Here is a 27,239-nt window from a genome sequence, read left to right as displayed (position 1 = left end):
TCCTCTGGCATCAACCAATTGGTTGAGGCCAGAGGAAGACCCTGCAGGTGACCAATAGGCTCACTCACACTGCCCTGTAACCCCTGACGAAGAACCTGCGGATTTCCACTTCAGTCAACTCCCGCGATGCTGTGAAGATAAGGTAAGTTAGATGGGGAAGGGACCGGGGAGAATAGTAGACGAAGGCGAAGATTCTTCGTGTGTGAGTCTTCGTCTTCGCCTACGTTTTACCGGCACTGTCTTCTCTTCTTCATGTCTTCGGAACGAACACGAAAACGCACTCTTCGTGTTCATTTTCATGTTCGCCCGAAGACGAATGCAGAAGTCTAATAATAATAACAGTGACAGGGACTCCAAAACTTGCTTTAACGCAAGATCCTTCCTCATTTAAGCCTCTGTTATTATACAAAAAAGGATGATCTATGAGTAGCAGTTCTGGTGGAATATTTGAAAAGTGGCCTTATCACCATAGCAACCAGTGAAATATCCATACTTATGGGGTAATTTGATTTTGATTTTGGTTAGTACACTGATAAACCCAATAGCTTTTCTGATTCAGACGTTTTTGTAGCTCTATTATTATTATAATCTAATTAACACTATAAAATGCATAGTAATAATATAAAAAGGGTGCATATTTAACACATTTAATATTAACATTTACTTACTGACCTCCTGACAGGTGATATGAATTATTATTTTTGTATCACAATATTTAACGTTCTTGCATATTAATATATGAGAGCAATGGTTATTTTCTGATGAATAAACATTACATTTACTGTAATTACTGTCCATTTTAATCAGCAGACATTATTTATGCCCCACATTTTTTTTAAATAGTGTGACGGATTTATATTAAAAGTGACATTATAGAATGTCTGCTTCCTAAGGGCTGCTTCCTAACACTAAATGATGTATATGTGGCATATGATGGCTGGACACTGCCCTAGGACTGACCTAGCCTCATGTACCTCTGCGACCACTGTCCTCTATGCTAAGTGCTGGGATTGTTGATAACGATAATAATAACAGCAATGACATCATTAATACCATTGGTAGCATAGGTAGCAATGTGCTCCATAGCGTATATGGCCTGTTCAAAGGCAATCTGCGGAGCCCGATAACCCAATAGGATGACCTGTCCTCCATTATGGGGCAGAGGGACTCTGCCCCCCCCCCAAGAACTGCTGCCCTAGGCCTAGTCTGTGTAGACCAGAATATGCCACTGGGTATACCTTCATAGAGCAATAAGAGCTTGGATAGGTCAGTTTGATGAGATTTAACATTTAGACTTGTGTGGCCATGTATATGTTGCACACAAATGGTAATAGTCAATTTAAGATTTTCAAGGGTGCATAGAACCAGATGATTTAATATTACATTAATATGTGGCTATTAACAAAGAACTAAAGAAATCCAAAAATGGTAGCATATCCCTCTCAGAGTTACTGATGCATGCTTAGGCAGTGTCACTTTGTAACTATATAATTCATTTCATAGGCATCCCTTGGAAATTGCTTGGCAATGGTTCACAAAAATATGAAATTGGAAAGAGCCCTAAAATAAATAAATTAATGGATTGTGGAATTAAATTATCAAAGCAGGTAGAAAGATCTTGTTCATCTGCTCTGACAAAAAGACATTGATGATGACATCATTACTGCGCATAAATATAGTCAAGGTCGTAACAAGAGCACATACAGACCTAACTTTAATATAAGCAGGGCAGTGTGTGTGCAGAATGAATTGTATTTTAAAGTAAGGAAATACTGGTGATAGATCAGATGCTTGGTTTTTTTTGTTAAATGGTTTTGTTTTTGGAGAATTAACTTAATACTCTTGAGGAGTTGATTATATAAGATTATCATGTCAAAAACCACAGAAGAGCAGAGTTCTGGGATCTGCTCAGTGCACCATAAATTTACATGTGAGTTGCAATGAGGAACATTCCATCACTTCAAAAGGGACTAGCTGGGTTAGTTTCTCCTACAAGAATGTATAAAATCATAATGCACAATGTATAGTTACATCATATAGCTGTACCTAGCTCTTCATGGCATGTGAGCTAGAGTACATTAAAATAAAAGCCTGCAAGCAGAGATTTGTGTGTGAATGTTTTGGTATATATATATTTGTATTATACAGTAAAAGAAAGTTATTGATTATTTAATCCCCTGCTGATTTTGTACGTTTGCCCACTGACAAAGACATGATCAGTCTATAATTTTAATGGTAGGTTTATTTGAACAGTGAGACAACAACAAAACATCCAGAATAACACATTTAAAATAAGATAAATTGATTTGAAATAAGTATCTGATCCCCTATAAATCTGCAAGACGGCGCTCTCTTAAAGGGAGTGCTCCTAATCTCAGCTTTTTTCAAACTCTCCACCATGGCCAAGACCAAAGAGCTGTACAAAGTTTGTCAGGGACAAGATTGTAGACCTGCACAGGACTGTAATGGGCTGCAAGACCATCGCCAAGCAGCTTGGTGAGAAGGTGGCAACAGTTGGTGCGATTATTTACAAATGGAAGAAACATAAGATAACGGTCGATCTCCCTTGGTCTGGGGATCCATGCAAGATCTCACCTCGTGGAGTTTCAATGATCATGAGAACGGTGAGGAATCAGCCTAGAACTACACGGAAGGATATTGTCAATGCTCATGGCAGTTGGGACCGTAGTCACTAAGAAAACAATTGGTAACACACTATGCCATGAAGGACTGAAATCCTGCAGCGCCCACAAGGTCCCCCTGTTCAAGAAGGCACATGTAGATGTACATGTACAAGTGTTGTGGTCAGATGAGACCAAAATCGAGCTATTTGGCATCAACTCAACTCGCACTGTTTGGAGGATGAGGATCAAAGGGATGTTGGATGGGGCCATGTACCATCAAATCTTGGGTGGGAACCTCCTTCCCTCAGCCAGGGCATTGAAAATGGGTCGTGGATGGGTATTCCAGCATGACAATGGTCCAAAGCACACGGCCAAGGCAACAAAGGAGTGGCTTAAGAAGAAGCACATTAAGGTCCTGGAGTGGCCTAACCAGTCTCCAGACCTTAATCCCATAGAAAATCTGTGGAGGGCGCTGAGGGTTCGAGTTGCCAAACGTCAGCATCGAAACCTTAATGACTTGGAGAGGATCTGCAAAGAGGAGTGGTGGCCAACTTCAAGAAACGTCTGACCTCTGTGATTGCCAACAAGGGTTTTGCCACCAAGTACTAACTCATGTTTTGCAAAAGGGTGAAATACTTATCAATGTATAGCTTATTTGCATTATTCTGGATTTTTTTTTTGTTATTCTGTCTCTCACTGTTCAAAAAAACCTACCATTAAAATTATAGACTGATCATGTCTTTGTCAGTGGGCGACAAAGACATATATTCCTTCACTGTATATCTTCTGGGTGTCCTTGCGTCTGGGCTGTGCTATGCAGTTGGACACAGTCCAACACATAGTGGCAGGATGAAAGATGCTCACAGGAATGGCACAACCAAGTAGCTGGCATTGTGCACAGGAACATCTGCACAGAATATGGGCGAAACCCTCCCATAGAGATTCCACAGAAATTTGGGCTAAGATCCCAGGATCCTACCAGATCCAGACGGACAAGCAGGTATTGGCCAATCAACGTGACATCGTGGTGGTAGACAAGGACCAGAGGAAAGTAGTGGTGATAGATGTAGCGGTGCCAAGTGACAGCAACATCAGGAAGAAGGAGTATGAGTATGAGAAGCTGGAGAATTACTAGGGTCTTAAAGAAGAAATAGAGAAGATGTAGAGAGTGAAGGCCAATGTGGTCCCACTGGTCATAGGTGCACTCGGAGCTGGGTGAGTGGCTCCAACAGATTGAAGGAAAAACAGCAGAACACTCTGTCCGGACGAGTGCAGTGCTAGGAACAGCTAAGATACTGTGAAGAACCCTTACACTCCCAGGCCTCTGAGGAAGACACCTTCCACCCATAGGGTGAAGGGAGTTTATTTTTCTATAATAAAATGCACACTTAAACTTCCATAACCCTCAGGCACAATGATGATCAGAACTGTGACACGTAAAAGTTGAGAAAGCAGAGGTACAAATAAGGGTTGCCTATTTGAGGGCAATATGCTTTATTTCCAGATTGCATTGCTTTGGTAATCATGGAATATATCTCCCATTAAACTATGAACATTGGTCTGGCTTCCCAGGAGGCTCAAAGTGCTAAAGATTGTCCAAGAATATATATATGTCCTGAATTTTGCATTTTATATATAGTAAAAATTTATTTGGGATATAGGCTTCCATGGCAACAAGTAGTCAGACAGCTAATGGTAATTAAAGTTGAGAAGCAAGAAACTAAAGACATAGAAAGCAGAGAAAATCCTTATGTATCTTTGGTAGAGCTGTCGAGGGGTTTAGAGTTATATAGTTAGAATATGATATATTATATCATATATATAGTATATGTAGATTCTATATGTATATGTAGGATAGGTAATGACTGCCCTGGTATCAGACTGCAACCAGCAATCTGCCTAATGAATAATATAAAATGCATTCATCTTTAAGTGTGTATTTTTGCAAGAACTTTACAAGAAACATACTTAATATCTGGTGTAGGTTTTGGTATTAGTTTGTTTCCAGAAAACAAAGCAATCAGGGCCGCCTGTTGTTGGCAGTGTTTGACAATGTTGCTTTTGAACTATTCCAGTTAATAACATGATTTCACATAATTTATCTCGCCTTTGGCAACGTTATCTGTTTTCTCATTTTCTGTGGACTTGCTTCACGAGACATACCTTTTTCCAAGACATTTAAAAATGCATTTTTTTTTTACAAATACAAAAAATAGAAGTTTGGTTTTTTTTCACAAGAACTAACTAATATGATATATTTCAGGCATTTTTGATGAAAAAATGTTAACATGAAAAATATAAAGCCTAGGTGCATCCGTTAATTTCTTTTTAGTCTCTTTTCTACTTATACCTGTTCAGGTGAGCTAGGTAATGTGTATGACACGTGAGTGGTTTAATCGCAAGCCTTACTGGCAAATCAAAGCACATTAACTCTATGAATCTGAAAATGGTATATGGTAACCTATTAGGTTTATATTGCCTTCATTAGGATTTTTTCCCTTCTTATCTGGTTTGTTGTATCGAACTTCTTGATCCTTTCCCCCCTCCCCTCCCAATGTCGTATACCTTTTCACCCACCAGCTTGATTGCCATGGCTGCAGCCGTGGGTGAATAATTGCCTGTCTTCGCAGGAGCATGTTCTGGAGCTAAAGTCGAGTGCTTTTCTTCCTGATGTATGCCTCATTTGGATTCAGCCGACAGCCTTGGGGCTGTATTATTCATGCCTTGACAGATAGCACTCACTAAAAGCATTGGAACAGGGCCAGGTATTGGCAGAGAGATAGTGAAGCATTGCAACTTGCAACCGAGAAGACTCCGAGAAGGAGGGAGAGAGGGGTTTTCATACTTTCTTTTTTTTTTTTTTTTTGCAGGTTTCACTTTGATGGAATAGTCATTTGCATCAAAATAAAAAAATTTCCTAAAAATAAATACACTCTTTCTCTTCTAAGTCCACGTTCAAAAATAGAACACAATTTTCCACATTTAATTGCAAAGCTGATTTTAATTAGTACGGCGCTGTGTGTGAAAAATGAGGATTCACTTGGATGAGTGTAACACATTGCAGTGTCTGCTGAATGCTCTAATTAATGTATGGCTCCTTTGCAACAGGGCGCTCTGTGGGATATTCATAAAGAATTCTGTACACACTGTCAGGACCTCAGTATTTTAGCACATAATGTGTTTGGAAAAATGAATATTTTTCTTGCAATTTGTGGTTTTTTTTTTACATCATTCCCTAAGCATTTGCTATTCTTCTTTCAAACCTAGGCTAAAAAATTTATTTTATTTTTCAGAAGGCCTGAGTATTATTTTAACCCCTTGATGACATATGCCGGTCCGGGCACGTCACCGAAAATCGTGACGATTATGACAATTGACGTGCCAGGACCGGCACGTCTTTAAACGGGTGAAAAAATCGATCCGTGATCGATTTTTTCACTCAAACGGTGTTGCTCTAATGCCTCGACATCGAGGCATTGAGCAACACCAAAAAAAACATTCCCGGCCCCCCCCGATCGCTCCTAGGAGCAAATAAAAAAACATGTTTGAAAGACTGCACGTCTTTCAAACATGGCGGCGCCCGCCGCCGAAAAACGGGTTTAGGAAGCGATCGCGAGTCGCTTCCTTTGCTTAGCTGGTGTTGCTAAGATGCCTCAGTATCGAGGCATCTTTGCAACACCTGTTTAGCAAAGGAAGCGACTCGCGATCGCTTCCTAAATGCTCAACTTACCTTCCCGGTGCCGGCGTCTTCGAAACACATGCGGTGTTTCAAGATGGCGGCGCCCATCAAGCCGGGGGCGAGCCTGCTGTCATCATCGGGGGGGGGGTGTTGCTGGATGTCATGGACATCCAGTGAATAACACCCCTAGTGGTCAGATCACTCATAAGAGTGATCATGATTTGCTAAATCAAAGGCAATGTTTTCTAAACATTGCCTTTGATCAGTATTGGATCTGCCTCCCTCCTTCACTTGCTTCTAGTGAGGGAGAGAGACAGATCAGTGTGTTTTCAGGTATTCTCAATAATATATATATATATATTGATCCAAAGGCTCTTATAAGAGCCACCCATTTAATATTAACCCCTTCATTGCCATTGATCACTGCATAAACAGTGATCTTGCATAGTGGCAATTGTTTTTGGGGTTCATTTTTTTTACATTATTTTTTACTTTTTTTTTTTAGGGTTTTTTAAATTTTTTTTATTAGAGCCATTAACCCTTTCCTTCCCCACTATTTTTGCTGCAATTGTTGCCATGCAGCGGTATACGGCTGAGGAGGCATGTTCCAAATTTGGCCCTTTTGCCCCCAAACAATCTGACAAACCCATGCATGTGGGGTATCAATGTACTCAGGAGATGTTGCTGAACACATATCGGGGTGTTGTGTGACAGCAACAACATACCAGGAGCTGTAATTTTACACCTGAAGTACAAAGTATGTTTAAAAAACAGCAAAAACAATTACTATCACAAACTTTGACAAGGGTTGGTGGTAGGATTAGTGCATGGAAAGGGTTAAACTATCAGCATCTAAAATACCCTGGGGTGTCTAGTTTTCAAAAATATATGGTTTGGTGGGGTAAATTTAATTTGCTGGCTTCAAAGATGCCCCAAATACCACATGGAGACAGAATTACCAGATTCAGAGAAAAATGGTTTTGAAATAGCAAAACGCTACTTGTACTTATTGCCCCATAACGTGTAGAAGAAAGCAAAAAAACATAAAAACATTGGGTATTTCTAAACTCGGGACAAATAGTAGAATCTATTTAGCAGGTTTTTTCAGTAGTTTTTTATGATGAATAAAAGATTTTTCAAATAAAAGTGAGAAAATTTTTTTTTTTTTCAATTTTTCGTCATATTTTATTATTTTTATTATAGAAAATTACATCATATATAAAAAATTATGGTGTCTGAAGAAAGCCCTTCTTGTCCTGAAAAAATACAATATATAACTTGTGTGGGTTTAGTAAATGGGTTAAGAGAAAATTACAGCTAAACACAAACACCGCAGAAACGATAAAACAGCCATTGTCACGAAGGGTACAAAAAATAGAATCAGCCTTTGTCACGAAGGGGTTAAACACGTTATTAGCTAGCGTTATATTACCTACCAGGATATTCATTAGTGATGAGCACTGGAAGATCTCATTTAGAACTGCATGTCCTTTGGTGTAAGAATGGAGACTTAGCGGGATATTATCATTTTTTTTTTTTCATAATTTGTCTCTGCTCAGAGTCTGTGGCTGATGTGACAATAGAACAAGCTCTGGTTCAAATATGTAAATGTGATCAAAACTTATATTTTTTATTCTGTTTTGCTTAGTGTAATTAATATTTCTTCAAAGGAAACCTTACAGTATATATATTTTCAAGTGGTTTATGTGAACTATACTTTTATAAATATCAAATCTTTGTTTTTCTGTATATCTCAGTATGTATATCTAGATTTACTATGACTGATAATTGATCTTCTAATGGCCTCACATTACCATTATGTATATAGCGCCAGCAGATTCCCTAGCACTGTTACAATATGGAACAATATGGAAAATATTTTACAAATTCAATGGCAATAACACTAACACATGTTAAAACATACAGAAGGAGAAGAGGGTCCTGTTCTTGCAAGCTTACAATCTATCTGTTGGTTGGGAAGTGAGACAGTAGGAGAGGACTGATTGGATGTGGATGATTCAATTGTAGTTGGTGCAGTATGGAGAACCCTATGTTGTTCTTGCAGGTTGGCATGGGGGATAGCTTCTTTAGAATGCTGGTTGAGGGTATTAGGAGGGAAGATTGTACGGTTCTCGAATTGCCTGACAGAATAGGGTAGTGCAGAGAATTCAAGAGCACATGCAAAATCCTGAATACGCAAGTAGGTAGGTGTAGTAATGGTAGGAGGGAGACGCAAGTCATGGGAGCAGTGAGAATGCTTAGGAGAGTACTTGGATATGGGAGCATATATATATATATACTGTAGAGGAGCTCAACCTCCTAGGACATTCAGCATGTGTGTCTTTAACTGGATGCTTGTGTTGTAATGGAGCCTCGTGACATCTCTCACTTAATATCTGGTCCTGATGGGCACAAACTGCACCTCTGTCCAGAGGGTTTGGTAATGAGTTACTAACCATTAAAGGGTCAGTATAATGTTCCTGGCAGCCTCCTCAATAAAGAACTCTGTAAGTACTTTAACATAAACATGCCATTATAATAATAAAAAACCTTTAGCACGGCAGATATCTTTTTCCATCATTTGTTGTTACAGTGCCATGCAGAAACTCAAGGTTTATGCCACACACCTCAAATAAGCCCTGATGGACCAGTTGGATTTTTAGTTGCATTCACTAAAGTTGAGTTATGGAAGACTAACTTTCTAATGCTCTGATATTACTATGGACTATAAATCATTAGAATACATTAGTCACTAGCCCTGCATAGTTACATCAGTGAGATGACTTTCAGAAAGGTACGCAGACATTGTTCAGCCCTTCTTGCAGGAGAAGCTCACTGGGATTGTTCATATTGCAAAGGGAAGTCAAGGACTAGAAGTGTTCATCAATCCTGCAAACTACCTCAAGCTTGTAGTTTAGGGAATACACCCGTCTTACAGATGTGTTCCCCGCTGTTTATATGATGATATACTAAAAATTTTGGGGGATTTTTGGGGATGCTTCATGAGCTACATCATGAAGCATCTCCAAAGTATGGCTTCTTATGACAATTATAAAGATGCATCGATGACATTTATTGCACCAACTTTTCTGGAGTACAGACCAGCTGCAGGGTATAAAATGGCATACAAGCTATTTATCAACCAATTCTAACATCATCATATATTTCATGTACCCCTAGATGCTTCAGTATGCTCTCATTTCAAATACATGTCCAGTTCTATTTGTTTGCCATGCTAACAAGCTAGGTAAATGTACCAGATTCTAACACGCACTTCCATTTAGTGACTGAAGCCTTAATTATCCTCCAATCTGCTAGCTGCCATTCCCATTTCCTGTTTTTACTTGACTGACCTTTCTTGTTAATGTATGTGAAAAGAGACTTTCTACAAAATTAATCTCATCTGCCTAAAAGCAGGTAAACTGAAGAGTGCCTTCATTTAATGCCAGTGTACAATAGTATCTGATGTATGGAGCCTGCTAATATGTTAAAAGCAATACTATTAAAATGTATGTAAAATATATCTCTGCCCCTTGGTCGTTCTAATAAGCTAATAACGAGTTTTATTAAGTTAATTGTGTTTGCTTTCAGTGCCAGTCCCAGGGTTGCAAGCACCCTAGACAAACTATGTCTCTGGCACCCCTTCCAGTGTGCACTTGCTTTAAAGATGAATGAGCAACTGGTCGAGGTGACCCCTACTAGGTCAGAGCCATAGGCAGTCAGCTACTCAGTGAGTTTTGGGTGGTTTTGAGGTTTTAATAATTGGCTTATATACCCTTGGTGTTGCCTAAGCCTGACCCAGGGCAACTGGTTGGGGTTGGGGAGATCAGAGATCTCCATTGTAAGCAGCACACCAATTTTTCCATCAGGAGGACTGCCACCCCACCTGGACATTCTTGTCAGCCTAGGCCTTAATATATCTGCTTCTTGTTTGTATGATTATTATTTTTTTTCTATTAAATATTTTTTAGAACTTTAGTAATTCTGCAGATAATTGATGGACTTAAATATTTTAACATTGTGTCATGAGTGCTGGACATTAACAAAGTAATCTAGTCACCTGGGAGCTACTATGGGGCACTGTGCCTGGCTGGCACACCCTCCATAATGAACCTGCTTTCCACCACACATCCTTAAACTGCAGTATGATGAGATATGATGTCATATCCTAGCTAAGATACATCACTCTGCATTAATAACTTCCTGCACTTTCACCAACATAGAAGATGTTTTCATTTGTTTTTTGCTGTATTTCTTTAGCAGAATCAGACTGCTTACCAGTAGATGAGTTAAAAAAAGGATAAAATAAAATTAATAGAGGGACAATGGGGATCCTACTTTCTTATTTTAAACTCCATGAGTTAGATGAATGTTTGATTAACTTGACCTTTTCCCTGCAGCCTCCACCTTTCATCCCAAACCCTCTTGCATGTGAGATAGAGTAGTTACTATCAGTACCATACCTAAAAGTGGGCAGTCTGATGTGAGTGCCACTCATTGGGGGGGGCGGTGCCACGATGGCTGCCTAACACGGGCCCGCAAGCTTACTTACTGCTGTGGCACCCGCACATTGTGCGAGAAAACCCTTTTATCGATCAGGTTCCTGTTCCCCCTGGGCGGGAAAAGAGTTTCCTCCGTTGTGTGGGCGTCACAGCAGTAAGCTGCGAGCCAGAGTTGGACAACATAGACATCTGCACGGCACCAGTGATGCTCGGCCGGCCCCCAGACCGGTGAAATCTGCAAGAGAGGTAAGGGGGTAAGGGAGGCTTAATGTGTGAATGAATGAAGTGAGTGAGTGTTTAGGGGCAGAAATGGGACAGGCAGGCTGTTTCAGGGGCAGCGTTGGCACAAGTAGGCTGCTAAAGGGCACAGGCAGGATGTTTTAGGAGCAGAAGCCTACCACATCAATGTCTGGCGTCGTGTATTGTGAGGGGAGTTACGCTGTACCATATCTGTTCAGTAAATGTTAGTTATTTATAAGTTAATAAATTTTTTCAGATTCCTAGTTTTTTTCAGTTGACATACAAATTTGTGAAATAAATATTCTTGCCAACATTAATTTTTTGGTGTGTGTGTGGGTGGGGTGACACATACAGATCCGCCCTGGGTACGCCTCTGGTTACTATAATTATAATGGTGTTTCGAAAGGCCACTTATTTTATTACCTCAATTTCACTGAACACATGTTTATGATGCAACGGAACAGCCCATGTCATATTATTCTTCATACTGCAAATATCAATGGCTGTTCTCTGGTTATTACAAGGATCCTGTAGCCACCCATTTGATTTGCTAAATAGGTGAATGTCAACCTCTTTTTGTAACAGGTATTCTTGCTTCCCGGGTCTCTGGTGTTTGACTATGCCCACCCCCTGCTTACTATATCTGTTACATATAAGAATATTATATTTAACCTGATCTTAAGCATTTATCGCTACTGCCAGGAAAGATGCTAATATGTGCACTAAGAACTCAAGCTTTTTTTTGACATGGATTTAAGACCTCATTTTGTAGGAAGAATAAAGTATAACACATGCAGAGGAGACGTCATACATTGTGGTACTTATTAAAACAGGAATGTAACACGGAATCTGTCAGATCAAAGAATAAAATCTATTAAGGCAGAAATTGTTTTTACATTGCTTATACACAGTAAGCATTTTCAGGCATCATTAAATCGGAATTTCTTAGTGTCTGAATCATAAAATACTAAGAATTATTTGATGCATTATTGTCAGTATTTTGGGTATTTCTTTCAATGATAACATTTTAGTGATGAAGGTGTTTCTATACTACTACAGATACTACAAAAAAACATTATTTAATGTGATGGTTTAATAAATATGAAAATGTAGCTTCTATGCAATTAAACAAAATCATTAATAGGCTCATTAATTACATCATCTATCTGCCTTTGTCTGTTACAGCGGGTGATATTTGGCAAAATTATTGGTATGGGAAAATATTTATGAGCTACATATGCAGTTGGCGGCTGGAAAGAAAGGCAGACTTACATTTATCATCAGCTTGTCCTAATTTGAACTTTACATACCCGCTGTATACATTTTTAAATCCATGTATCCTATAGTGTATGTAAGATCTTTTCTGAGGGCAATCTAAATTCATGATATTGAGAAAGAAAAGTTCTCCCTGGAAGGAAAAAATTAATTGACTTCAAAAATATGTCATTTTAAGCTGTGAGTACTGCTGTACAGGGGCCTAACAATCATGATCGCAGGGGTCACAGCTGCCCTTCACTCAAGGGGGCTGCCCCTTCAAAATACGCTAACTGTGGCTAGCACCAGGATGATCTCTCAAAGTCCTTCACACTGTCTGAATCTGATTCAGCATGCAGAATGTCACATCACATCTGTTTCATGCATGCTGGATCAGTCTGCACGGAGGGAGACGCAGGCAAGCAGTTTGGAGGCCAAGGTCCCACATCCTAGCAGTTTAAGAGCTAAGATGGCAAATGCAACCTGTTTGGGGGGCGAAGGTGGCACAGGCAATGTGTTTGGGGACAAAGATAGCTTAGACAAGCTGGGGACAAAGACGGCTCGGATAGGCTGTTTGGGGCTAAGATGGCACAGACAAGATGTTTTGGGACACAGTTGGCACTGGCAAACTGTTTAGTGGTAAAGCTACCACTGTGGGACATGTTGCTTGGTGGCCCAGGGCAATTTTTGTACCAGGGTAATGTGGTTTCTATTTATGCCCCTTGCTGTATATCTGTTAATCAGTCAGACTGTATCGTGAGGTTGTTGGTTTTCTCAGATCTGTCATTTTGAGTCAGTTGAGGGATGGATCAATGTGAAACGCAGAGGTCTCTGACCTTACATTTAATGAGGTCTACTTATGATTAATTAATGATTTTTGGAGCTATTATGAAGGAATTGCGCATATATTTTAATCATTTCATAAATACGGTGTTTGGAAGGGTTGTTTTTTGGATTTTATTTTGAGGATTAGAAAATTAGTTATTTAGTGATAGACACATACTACACCACTCCTTCGAAGATACTATTTTTAGTGGGATCATTAAGACCTCTCCTCTGTAAGGACACTAGACTAAGTGTATCTTTTAAAACATGCCAGGCTGGTAATATAAAAGTATATAGAAAATAATTTTTTTCCAGCTCCATGATTGCATAATTTCAGGCACTTTTTCTTCAAGACCCAAAACCTAATCAACCAATAAAGTATATAAATATAGTATGAATATGACATGTATGGACACAAAAGGACTAACTGGAACCTGTGTAGAGGCAGCAGTAAGTAAACCCAGACAGATGAGGGATCCATGTCAAACGTGTTGGACCAGAAGTAACTTATTGTGACATCTATGTGTGTGTATTTCTTCCCGTCATGAAAATTTCCCCAAGGCTTAAATGTTCAAAACTGAGTTTTCTTTCAGTCGAGCATTTCTGAAAACTGTCTGTAAATATCTTACATTGTATAAAGCCATGGTGGAAGCAAGGTGGTAGGACATTCAAAATAAATACGTGGTAAAACAATGACTAGGCCAACTAAAATGTTGATAATAATTTTCTTTTAAAGTAAATAGAATACAAAAGGTTGTATTTGTAAATTAAAATATGTACTTTTTAGCCTATTTGGTATGAGCTCTTGCTCCAAGTTCCAGCTTTTGCATGCAGTAGGCATCATGGACCGGTTGGGGAGATCCTCTGATATCCTCTGACCAGTGAAGAGAGCTTCAAAATCAATGGATGCCTGTGCTGTTAGTAGCTCATATGCCCATTGCAGCCCCCACTTGGCAACTTTGCGACTTTGAAGCTGAGTCCCATGAGGGGGCTCTTTTGTCCCGATTTGGACATCTGAAGTGTTGGGGGTATGCACTCATTTTTTTTTTATTTTGATGAGTTCTGTCTGCTCAGGATACTAACCTGCTATGTTATATCATATTAAGGAGTTGTCTTGCAAGTATGGCAGATTCGGTCAGACAAAATTGATGTATCAAAACTAGTAGGGACAGGAATGATGTTCATGATGAAATTCAATTTATTATTGTTTTTATTTTTTTTTAGTGTTTATGGCTGTCCTTTGGCTAAGAAGAGGAAAACACAAGATAATAAACCACAAGAGCCAGCTCCTAAAAGAAAATCCTTCTCTGCAAAAGCAGATAACTCCTCTGTAGATGAGTGCTATGAAACGGACGGGACAGAGGAGATGGATGAGAAAGGCGAGGATGATGAATACTCAGAAGACAATGATGACCAGGAAGATGAGGAAGATGACGAAGTAGAAAGAGATGATGAAGAAGAAGTAGAGGAAGAGGAGGAGGAGGAGGAGGAGGAAGAAGAAGAAGGAGATGAAATAGATGAAGATGACGATGAAGATGAAGAAGAGGATGATGAGGAAGAAGAACAAGGTAATGATTAAGGTATTTGTGAAATGAAATATCTTGCATTTACAGTATTGGAGAGGAAAGGTCCATTGATTTAGTATGGAATTAAAGATTGATAATAGGGCTAAAAAGGGGTCAAGGCATGGGACATTGGACAGCTTGCCAGTGTAAGTTATTGTACATGAGGGAAACCCTTGGAAGCTAACTATTCGCAGCCTATCTCTGAATGTCTACACTTTTCGCGTAAGTGATTTAAAGGGACTTATACAATCTCAAACCTGTTGCTAGAAAATGAAGGCTTTGCTGACATATCTCTGCTGAGTCAGATTTTACAATCTTTTAAATTATTTGTTTGCAATATATACATATATTTTTAAATACGTAAACACTACCAATAATCTAGCGAAATACAATTATTGACAGTGCTTTCATATGTTAGGATTTGTAAAAAGAGAAAAACTAATATTAGAGCAGTGTGGTTAATCAAAAAATGGCAAAAAAAAGTTATTATGCAAAGAACAAACATCACTGTATAATGTTAAAGATTTAGAGATACATTCAAAAAGTTCATGGACATGGAGAGGCAAGAAGATGGTCTATGTTTTTGTTTATATATATTTTAATTAACCAATACCCCAATTGACTAAGGAGAAAACACCACTGGAGTCTCCTAAAAGAAAATGTTTGGTTAATTTGGTATATCGTAATACTTATACGAGTCATAATGCTTTAAGAGATAATTATAAAATGTAGTATTTTCGTGATCGCCACACTCTTAAAAAGTAAATGTTTTGTTAAATTAGTTTATCTTACACCTCCAACAGCGATGATGCATTGTAACATATATATTGTAACATATATACATATATTGAAACATATGTTCCTTCTTATGGACATAGGTCACATTGGCCCCAATGTACCCCAACCCCAATATATAAAATTATGGCCATGGGGGTTAATTTAATACCAGAATATTAATTAATTATCCATTTACAATCATAGGCCCTGCTTTATTTTTTAAATTCCTCTTACTAAACACTATTCAATTGATACAATCTGGGATTTTGGAAGTGTGATAGGTTACTGCCATCATCATCATCTGACCAAACTCCCAAGAATAAATGACTTTGTTATACAATTCCAGGACTATTTGACAGCCAAAGGCAAATAACTCGCCAGCTGTGACAGGTACATACTAAAAGACAATAAGTTCAAGTGAACTATTTTCTGAAAATATTGTACTGTTCTGCACCATTTCTGCTGTTAATAATGCAATTCTCAAAAACACAAGGGTTCTGCTGTTGTGGGATCTTGCAGAATATACATTTCCTACATTATCTACAAAAATATGAAACATTCATAGAAAACAAGTGCATGCAAAGTTTGTTAAACTGTTAGCTTTGTTGTCTTGGAATCTAATTGCTGAGAAACACAGTTTCTTTGTGCTACGTGTCCATGCATGTAACACTCGTCCATGGATGCAGTAGGAGCACTACTTTGATTTAATTCAGCAATGACTCCAGGAGAGCTTTGTTCTTGCCATTAGCAAGGAAATCTGTTAGACAGGCTAAGGTTCCTGTGTGAACAAATGGTTTAGTAGAGTCCTGTTGTGTATTTAATGTAGAGGCACTATGTAAGGCACACTGAGTCTTAAGGACATAACTTATTATTATTATTTATTATTTTATATAGCGCCATCAAATTCAGGTGAGGAGGGCCCTGCTCAAGCGAGCTTACAGTCTAGAGGGATTTTAGGGTGTATTACACAATAGGTAAAAGGTAGAAGTGCCATTGTTAGTAAAAGCCACACTAGTAATAGTATTGCAGGAGAGGGACTAGGAAAGGTGAGCTAAAGGAATATGGGGAATGTTAATGTGCTATGTGCATGTATGAGAGCTAGAAATCAGAGGAGAGGATAGAAGGAGATCATTGGATGAGCGGAGAGACTGGTTAGGAGTGTATTTAGAGATGAGTGAGGAGATGTAGGGAGGGGAACCGCTGTGAAGGGCTTTGAAAGTAAGAGTGAGGATTTTGAAATGAACCCTGAAGCGCACAGGCAGCTGGTGAAGAGACTGACAGAGGGGAGAGCCGTTAGTAAAGCCATGTGAGAGGAAGATAAGTCTGGCAGCAGCATTCATTGTGGATCGTAGTGGGGTGAGACGGTTAAGAGGGAGACCGGCTAAGACAGAGTTACAGTAATCAAGATGGGAGATAATCAGGGCATGGACAAGAGCCTTAGTGGCATCCTGTGTTGGGAAGGGACGGATGTGGGCAATGTTTTTAAGATGGAGGCGAGAGTTTTTTGAGTTATATGTAATGTTAGTACTACAACAGCAAATAAAGTCCATTGGCGCATAACTGCTTTCCAGCAATTCCCTGTGATTTTAGTGACATCATCACACAAATTCACATGTAATCCCACACATTGGCCTTGGGAGGAACTGAAGCTGTAGTGATTTGCATAGTTGTTAGCTTGCTAATAATCTAAACTCTTGATCAAGTCTCTATCTTCTGAAACAAATATAAATAAATTCCATATACGTCATAATGTGATTAAGATAGCTGTTAATTTGTACTATTACAATGCTGTTAAATTCTGCCATGGGTTCTAGCCCTTGATCTATTAGCAACCTAGAAACACGTAAGTCTCGCCTCCTGTTTTTCACTGTTATAATTTGATAATTTTATGGTCTGTTTTTGTTCTTCATTGTTTTTATGAAACAATATCGCTTTGTCTAAAAACATATTTTTAGCATTAGTGACCATTTTACCATTATCAGTGAATCTAGCTGTATTGGCTTCACTTCCCTTGACTATATTCACCCCCCTTTATGGGCTCCAAATGAACCCAGCAGTGCCACATTTGTGCGATCCACTCAGATTCCTGATGTGCCAGTGTCCATAAAATTGGAGTGGCCAAACCTGCCCCGTGGAGAAAAACAAGGAGGCTGTAACACAATTTTTTTGTAAAATATTTTTTAATGCAATATGTTCAATACATTTCCATTGTTACCTGTCTAGCAAATACATATTCACATTTTTGTTTGATATACTTGAATGTAATTTTGCACCTATTGTAAAAAATATTTTTGTGGGAACAGTTAAGAAATATTAATAGCAATGTAATGAAAATATCCTTAAGAGCCCATTTGCGCTATAAACCATATAAAAAACATGCTATAATTTGCCCTGCAGATGCCAGAATAAATATAAGTCAATATAATTTTTTTACATTTCTAAGGAGTATTTACAGCCAGATAAAGGGTAAATTGATGCTTTTGCATAACAGCAACACATTTATAACCATTTCCTGCAAAGGATACAGGACAGAATGCAAATGAATAAAAAAAATAATACTATGGAAAATCAGAAGTATAAAATATAAGTATATAAAAGTTGCATATAATATTGTTATAAGTGCAGGGCCGGCCGAAGACTTAACGCCGCCTGGGGCGAAGTTTAAAACGCCGCCCCCCCCCGCCGACGCCGGGGGGGGGGGGGGCGGCATTTTAAACTTCGCCGACGGCATAATCTACGACCCCCCCCCCGGTACTTACCTTTAAACAGTCCTGCGGCGAGTCTCCCTGCTCTGCCACGGTGCCGGCTTGTAATGCTGAGCGCCGGAAATTGACGTCACTTCCGGCGCTCTGCATTACAAGCCGGCACCGGGACCGAACAGGGAGACTCGCCGCAGAGGAGAGAGAGAGAGGGGCGCCGAGCGGGTAAGCTAAAACCACTCGGTGCCCCTCTCTCTCTCCTCCGCTTCAAAAAAAAAAAAGCGCTTGGGGCGGCAAAGTGCCGCCCCTTCTAAAGTGCCGCCTGGGGCAATTGCCCCAGTCTGCCCCATTATAGGGCCGGCCCTGTATAAGTGCAATACAGTCAACAGCTTATGTCATGGGTTAAAATGATGAACTGGTAAAAATCCAATCCACTGCTTTAATACTCCGATGTGCATTATGTTAAGAGTTCTGATTTGCAAATTAATCTTGATAATGCACATTGATGAATATTGCATATCAGGTTTTTACAGTGTGGATGGTTAAGTGTGAAAATTCATACAAGAGGTCATCTCAGATTCTAGAATAATATAACTTCAACTGTACAGATCAAAAGAAAGGCAACAATGCCCCCTTCAGTCTGATTGAAGTACTGCAACTAGATATTGAAGCAGGTTTCTCAATTTTAATACAACACATTGCATTTACATTAATGTTAATACATATGATGAATGCACTGCAAAAACTAGTTTAATTAGGACGGTGCGCTAAGCTCTTTTATTTTTTGAAGCTTTTGAGGAGTCTTTACATGCTATGTTGTTGCTATGATTTGGGGGATGAGTAATTTGAGGAAAACTTGAAGAGCATGTCCTCTTTTTTTTAAATGTTCTTTAATATTTGGGTGCATCAGTAATCAAAAAAACATTTGAGCTGAACGTATGAATACATATTTATAATTGTATTTACCAAGTTTCAGGAATACAAACCTGTTTCAGGAAAGGAAAACTAAAAGAGAAGATGTATAATACAAAACATAATAAATAAGTACACGAGTATAATTAGGAACAGTCTATGGCATCCAAAAACTCTCGGGATTAAATTAATTTTAGAAACTTGGTAATAATTTACTAACCAGTCGATTTAATGGTCCTATCAGTAGATATGATGGCAGGTGGAGAACAAGAAATAACAAACATTTCAGCATTATACCACCTCTTCAGAAATAGAAGAATCAAAACAGTTTCAAAGGGACAATGCTTAGAGGATTGAAAGCTGCCCCATTCATATGGGCAGCTAAGAGTTAATGGTAAAAAAATCAGCGCTGTTATATTGATATATAACGAAGGGACCGTAGAATCTATTAAAGAAAGTCTACAATATATCATTATTATTTTATTCCCATATATTGTTCTCTTATGTTACTTTTAAAGCATGGTACCTGTCAAAAATGTTATGTAATTTTGGAGGATTTCATGTAATCGGCATAGATTTCGTGCAGTCTATTAAATTTGATACAGTTATAGCCCCTCATAACCTCTTTATAAGCAATAAGGGCAACTAGCGATGTTTTGTATGTCTCAATATCGGGGGAACCAGGAAAGTTTATTTATGCTACAAAGTTTTGTATAGAAAAACTGAATACTGATTATTTATGAGTCATTATTTTGTGGGTTGTATAGAAGGGTAGAGATTCTTGTAATCTGTAGGTGGATATATTTTAGGTCCGCACGACCATCAGCTGTAGAACAAAGCAGATTTATTGATACCTTTCAAAACCTATGAGACATTAGGGAGAAACCTTTTAACACTTACAGTACTAAAAGCTTATCCTGTCTTAATAACTAGTATATTTATACAAGCCATGTTGTATGGACTTAGTTGCCAAGTCAAAAAAGTTTAGAAATGTAAGATCTTTAAATGTTAAAGGAGACTTTCTGAATCTCTGTATTATGTTTCCAAGTGGATTCTTTAACAAAGTCTTCATAGTACAGACAGCATGAGTTTGGCGCAAGGAAGACATTACTATAGAAATTATATTCGATTCCCAAAAAATTGTGCATGGACGTCACTGTTAGAATTTTCCGTAGACCTCATAATTTCCTGTATTTTGACGTGTTCTCCACCTGGTCATGCATTCATTAATTCTAAACTCTCAATAGAAGACAATTGTCCTCACTGACACTGAAGGTTAATTAAAATACCCAACAAATTGTGAAAATTCAAAAATATACATTTCAAGTTCTTCCTTATTTAAAAGAGCTTCCATGGGTGTCCATGAGATGTGCATAATATAGATCAAAGAAATTCCAATAAAAGTTTATTTTATCAGTGTTTTCAATTTTCTTTCTCTCTTGGGAGCAGGTGATGTCACTGACACATTTATTATATCATAACATACATTTTTTTGATTTTGATGACCATATACAGTAGACTTTTAATCCGCTATATGTGTTCTGCTTTCCTTGATGTGTATAATTCAAATATTTGAAGCAGAGGAGGGACTTCTGAAACACCGGATGCAAGTATTGTTTCTTTATAATAATACTAGACGTTTTATTCATAAGTCCTTTTCTCTATTGTTTTGAGAAGGTAGCAGTAATGTACTTACATTACATTTATTTATATAGCGGCAGCAGATTCCGTAGCACTGTTACATAGTAAACAATATAAAATAACACACAATAACAAACTGAAATTTGCGTACAACGGAGAAAGTCTGACAGAACAAGGTAGGGAATTCCAGAGAAAGGGGTAGTGCATGTATGGAATCCAGGAGAAAACAAGGAGTTAAAGCAGGGGAAGAGGGTTCAGGGTGGATCAGATGCAATATGTGATAATAAGATCCGTTTTAAAGGGGGTGAAGGCAGGAGATGAGGAGTTCAGGGATGGATCAGAAGCAATATGTCATAATCCTACCCGGTATAAAGAGGGGGTTGCAGTGGGAGATGAGGGGTTTAGGCATCAATCAGATGCAATATGTGATAATCATACCTGTAAGAGGAAGATTTGGGGGATGAGTAATTTGAGGAAAGCATGAAGACCATGGATGGATGTCTGGATAACTTTCCATTTATGAAGGAGTCCACTTGGGATGAAGCCACTGTAGCTACATTTCCAATTACATGATCATTTTAATTGTTTCCCATTGTGCATATGGATTATGTAATTAAGCATTGCTACATTTATGAAGATCAGCTGATACAACTAAGTAGTTGTAGATTTACAAGGTGATAAAATGTTTTTTTATGACTCACGAGTTGATAAGCATACACTGGAATTAAGTAAATCTGGTACAGTTAGTACCAGTGCTACCACATAGGAGAGACATAGACCCAGGTGCTGAGAAGAAGCAGCCCTCTCCTTTACTCTAGCTTATTATTCCAGTTACAGACGGATAGCCAGATCTACGCATTACTCTAACTCTTACTTGGAAGATGTTGGTAGGATATATATATATATATTCTCATGAAATTTAAATAAAAAAAAAATATATTCATTGCAGTAGTTTACAGTCTAAGATCAAGAGTACACTACAGTTACCCAACGTTTTGACAGAGAAAGTACAGGGCGAATGGCGCTGTTTCCATATAAAATGTGGCTTTTCTTCTATTTTTTAAAGCTCTTCTCCCTTTATCAGTACGACACTTGACAGTTCAGGGAACTATATCTTGTTACATCTACCATTTCTTTAACATTTGTAATCAAAGCTAAAATAGTGTATGTACTCTTTGAGTTCTGAATGCCTAATGCATTGAAGTTAAACTTTTGCCTCTTCTGCCTACCATAATTGTAAGCTGGTAGAGTAAGTTTTACTGACCTTTCCAATTTAATGTGCAATGCACCCCATATCTTAATGTACACCTCCTACCCCAGAACTCAAGTACTACTCAAAGCAAATGTTAAGGATACCATTTCTGTGGCAAATGCAGGGCTGTACAGGTCTCAAAAGCCATGTAACCAGGGCTACTAAAAAATACATATTATTATTTATTGTTTTATATAGCGCCATCAAATTCCGTTGATCAATTCCATAGTGGCCCCTTCAAAAATGTGTGTAGTAAAAAAATAAATAGCTTAAATATTCCTAAATACTACAAAGGATTATCCCGCCTCTGCTGCTTTCATATGTATTATAAGTTACTGACATTTATAAAGGGATATTTATATTATTACTGCAATGTCTTCGTTTATCATTGAATACAGCCCATGGTGCCATTTGAAATTTTTTTTTTGCTACAGTTACCATGGAATAATTTAGATTAATTGTTTGTTTTATCATTTACTATTTTTCACATAATTTGTCAACCCAATTCTTTTTATATTAATTTATTTTGTTCAAGGTGTGTTTGATGATACAGAAGTTCATACTTTTTGTATGCTTAAGAACTTCCTCATAATTCAATATGCTAGAGACATACAAGGCGATTTAACCTACCGCCTATCTCTTGAGGTCTGCACTAATTACAATACAAGATATAAATATTTAAACATATGCAAAAAAAGAGGAAGCTACTGGGACCATGAGGTCAGGCAAATTATTGTAATTATTATAGAATGGGATAGCCAAAATAAAACAATGAACTAAGGCAAGTAACTGAAAATATACCATTAAGCCTGCTTGGTGACTTTTATAAAACACAACAATTGATACAATTTAAGGTAATTAATATATTTATATCGGTTTCTAATTAAATATTGCATGATGCAGTAATTGGTTTGTAAACATTAAGAACTTGTAAATGAAACACATGATATAATTCCATATCTATATCATATCTATTTTCTGCACACAATCAAAAGTAATCGTGCTTATGTATAAAGGTACATTATATTAAGTGTTAACACTGACAACGCCACACAACCAAGTAGGGGTGGATGAGCCAAGCTTGGCAAGGCATAAATTGGTCTGACTTTCTAACCAGACATCACGTGATACACAAGTTACACAATTTTGGAGAGGAGTAGGTGTTCTGTCAACTACAAACTACTGCAGTACATAGTAAAACACAAAAACAAGGAGTCCTACATCTTTGTGTAATGGTTGTTGTTGTTGCACCCAGTGTAAATCAATGTAAAGCTCTTTATTTGGGTCCTACATCCTATCCATTATATCACAATGGCAATCAATGTTCTAGCTATGTTTTTCTGTTTGTTATTTTAGACCATCATCCCATGGATTGTCACGGTGGTCGAATAATGCACGACACAGAAAAGGATGATAACAATAATGATGAATATGATAATTATGATGAACTGGTGGCCAAGTCATTGCTGAATCTTGGCAAAATTGCTGAGGATGCAGCGTACAGAGCCAGGACAGAATCTGAAATGAACAGCAATACTTCAAACAGTATGGAAGACGACAGTGACAAAAATGAAATTATGGGGAGGAAAACAGAGCTTAGCTTAGACTTGGACAGTGATGTGGTTAGGGAAACAGTGGACTCCCTTAAACTGCTGGCTCAAGGGCATGGTGTGGTCCTTTCAGATAACCTCAATGATAGAAACTACATGGACATTTCATCTTCCCAGGAAGATTCAAGGAATATGAACTATGTAACATTAGGGAAGCCAATGAACAATGGACATTCAGAGAAAATGGTGGAGGAGAGTGATGAGGAAGTGTGTTTGAGTAGTTTAGAATGCCTGAGGAATCAATGTTTTGATTTGGCCAGGAAACTTAGTGAAACAAATTCACATGATAGAAATCAACAGCAAAATATGAACATGAGAATGCCTAGGCAAGATGATGACTACTCTGATCGAACACCTGACAGGAATTATTCAGACATGATGAACTTGATGAGAATTGAAGAACAATTGAGCCCCAGATCAAGAACTTTTTCTAGTTGCGCTAAAGAGGATGAGTGCAATGAAAGAGATGATGATACTACCTCCATCACCTCAGATAGGTCAGAAGACGTTTTTGATATGACTAAGGGTAATCTATCATTATTAGAAAAAGCCATTGCCCTAGAGAGTGAGAGAGCAAAGGCAATGAGGGACAAGATGGCAATGGAAGCTGGAAGGAGAGACAGCATGAGGGTCTGTGAGGACCACCCAATGAGACACCTCTCGGGAGAAGAAAGAAGGCCAAAGTCAAGTGACGCTCATGTCAAAAAGCCATGCTTTACAAAAGGTAATATTTATCAGGTCTATTTTTTATGCTGTACATGAATAGATTCCTACTTATAGGCCAAATTATTTCACATTATATGATACACATATAATCATACTAACTAATAATTGGAATGAAACGGTTTCTTCATTAATTAGAGTAATCAGCGTTTATTATATTTATAATTTTGAATTCACAAAGTTTGATGTAGTGTGCAGATGAGGAGGGTGGGGTGCACGATTCAAGAATCTAGATGAGTAAAAGGCGCATAAATGAAGTGTCTCTAATCGAGCTGGAACAATACGCAATTATTCATTTATATATAAGTTAGTGGTTCCATTACTCTTGATATGCCATCCATGAAATGCTAAGTGAACAATGTTCCCCACAAGCAAGATAAGGCACAATTAAAGCAGAAATTGTACCTAATCTATGACAGCTAAGATTTAGCAGCCCTGTGGCATGACACTACAAGCTAGAACCACTGAAATCAGACCAAAAGTGCTAAATAATCTGGTTACACTGCATCTCTTCCAACGGTGACCAAGAAGACAGTTATCATTAAAGGATAAAACATACTTCTGCCTTTTTCCCCTTGCTAGTTCTTGGCATCTGTAAGTGGGGGTCAGCGTCATATACTTTATGTTTAAAAACATGTGATGAGAAAGGGACTCTTGGCTCTATTACTGCCAAAGCCTAGTCTGCTCTAGTTCTGTGATGGTTTTATTCTTATTACTGGTTTATATTTTTGCAAAAAAGAATAGTTGTCTGATTATAGATTTTATATATACTTTCCAACAAATGATATTCTGGTCTCTTTATGTTTTTATGTCTAAGACTACTAATCTATGAAATAACAATATTCTATAAACTATTCTAGTTTAATACTGTTGCATTTGTGAGTTCCAATGCATTAGTCTCTCATAATAGGATACTGGATACAACTAATCAATTTCAAACATGTTTTTGAAGCTTACGTAGCACTGTGATGTAGGATGTTATCATTAGAAAGATTAAGATATCATGATTTTGCTATAGAAGACAAGCTGATGATATAGATAGTGATTGTGACCACTCATTAATTATCAAAAGACTGGTAGTTGAAATGATTTGAGATTTGAGTCATGCATTGTCTTATGGGAAGATCAATAGCAATTTCTTCCTTAAATGCCCCTCACTTGGTTTTGTCATTGTCACCTTGAGTGAAATCCTATAAGGATTATGTATGATCTGGGGTCCATCTCAATATTTAAACTCTGTATAGCTTCATATTCTCCATACACACGTAATACCCTATGTACTGAAATCACACAGTCCATAAAAACAGGTGAGCGGGGAGGACTGAGAACAAAGTAACCCCTGGGGGGGTGGCTCAGGAGTAGTTCCCACTACCCAATCTTGCCCAACATACATACATAGCCCAAAACCATCTCCAAAGGAGCTATATGTTAGGTAGCTAGCGCTTTCCGTGTGGCACATTGAACATATGAAATCTTCACGAACCAGCATGTCACCAGCACTACGAAAATCAAAAAATGAATATGTGTCACTCAAATGTTGTCCAATTGATAAGGGCACTTAGTATTGAGCTGCATGGCTTTCCCACATAAGCCTCACACTTTTGCCCACATAACAAAGACACTAAATTATACATTTGCTTACAACCTATAAACGTGCGTCAGTAGACGACAAATTTACCTTCAACTTCTATGTAGAGTATGTTAGTATGTCTAACGCACAGAACAGTTTATTTTTTATTGTCTCTTTGTATGGGTAGAAAATCTTCCGAGTGCAACTATTTTTAAATAATGTATTTAACACAGCATCGTAGGAGGAATTTTCTAGAGTCCATGAAGAGTAGGAAAAGGCAGCCCCCTTCGCTCTAGTGTGCCATGACTTGAGAATATATTAGTCCTGTATTTCCTTTAATGACAGTTTATCCTATTACATTGAAAAATAACTTTTAGTCCATAGACTTGTTAAAATCGACTATATTAAAACAGAGTTTTGAATATATTATATGTACATATTTAGAATTATTGTATAAATAACATAATTGATTCTGTGATATTTCTAATCGCATTTTTAAACAATAGCTTTGGGGGCTAAGATGTATAACCATGTAATAAAATATGAATTTAAGTCGTATTTGTAAGAACATTTAGCTTAGTGAACCATGTTTTCTATGTTTAGACTTTGAATAATAGAAATTAGTAGGAAAGAGGCCCCCAACAAGATGCAGAATAACCCAGAAAGAACCCACGTATGGGGGAAATCTCATGTATTTTGTGAGCATTAAATACAGTGCAACTTTGAAGTAAGCTGGATGATCATATTGTTAGCTAGCAGCAATGTGATATTTGAGGCAGATTCCCTACTTAAACACCATACTGAACTTAATGTCCATGCCAACACCAATGTTGTCCTACTTAAGGATTTGACAATCCTTGGGCAGTAACTTAATGAAGATAACAGAGAATGTCCACATACAAAATGTAACTTTTGAAAGCAATGCAGTGTATGTAACTATAATTGATCTGAAATTCTACAATTGCACACCATTTATAAAAATACATTTTAAGTGTTACAAGTCATAAAAAAGTGATTAAAGCAGTTGCCAATTTACCTTATCTTATATCTATACGTTCAGAATAAAATAAGATATATTACCTACCATCTCTCAAACCTTGAATTAATGAGGATCGGAGCTTCTGGATCAATATCTATGAAAAGCACAATATTAGCAATAATGTGTTTGCTGTAGTTTACAGTCATCATTTTCACAGTATTATCAATGATGTCCTAGACCTGACCTAAAGCATGAACTCCAGTAACCCTGACCTACCCCATCTTCCTTGCATTGAGTGCTCTCTATTCATACAAAACATTGGGGCACAATGTCAGGTCCTGGTCCTCCACAGATTGTGCAGCACAGGTGAGCTTCAGTGTGATGCTT

The 27,239-nt window shown here is 37.9% G+C and overlaps 1 protein-coding gene across 3 annotated transcripts in view; it reads left to right on the top strand.

Annotated features, from left to right (window-relative positions):
• LOC149278237 (myelin transcription factor 1-like protein) overlaps positions 1-27,239 on the top strand; it is a 64,920-nt gene that overhangs the window by 5,833 nt on the left and 31,848 nt on the right. For 2 of the 3 annotated variants that reach the window (XM_089502182.1, XM_089502181.1), the window contains exons 4-5: positions 14,349-14,692; positions 23,327-24,304. In XM_089502182.1, coding sequence (XP_089358308.1) covers positions 14,349-14,692; positions 23,327-24,304 — 1,322 coding nt within the window. The remainder of the gene's footprint in view (positions 1-14,348; positions 14,693-23,326; positions 24,305-27,239) is intronic. The other variant, XM_089502183.1, reaches the window with a different exon arrangement.

Source organism: Sceloporus occidentalis, unplaced genomic scaffold (genome assembly GCF_023333645.1).
Source record: "Sceloporus occidentalis isolate IW3139 unplaced genomic scaffold, rSceOcc1.0.p SCAF_197, whole genome shotgun sequence".
Taxonomy (NCBI): Eukaryota; Metazoa; Chordata; class Lepidosauria; order Squamata; family Phrynosomatidae; genus Sceloporus; species Sceloporus occidentalis.
Note: the sequence above shows the minus strand (reverse complement) of the source record. Positions and strands in the feature narration are given on the sequence as shown.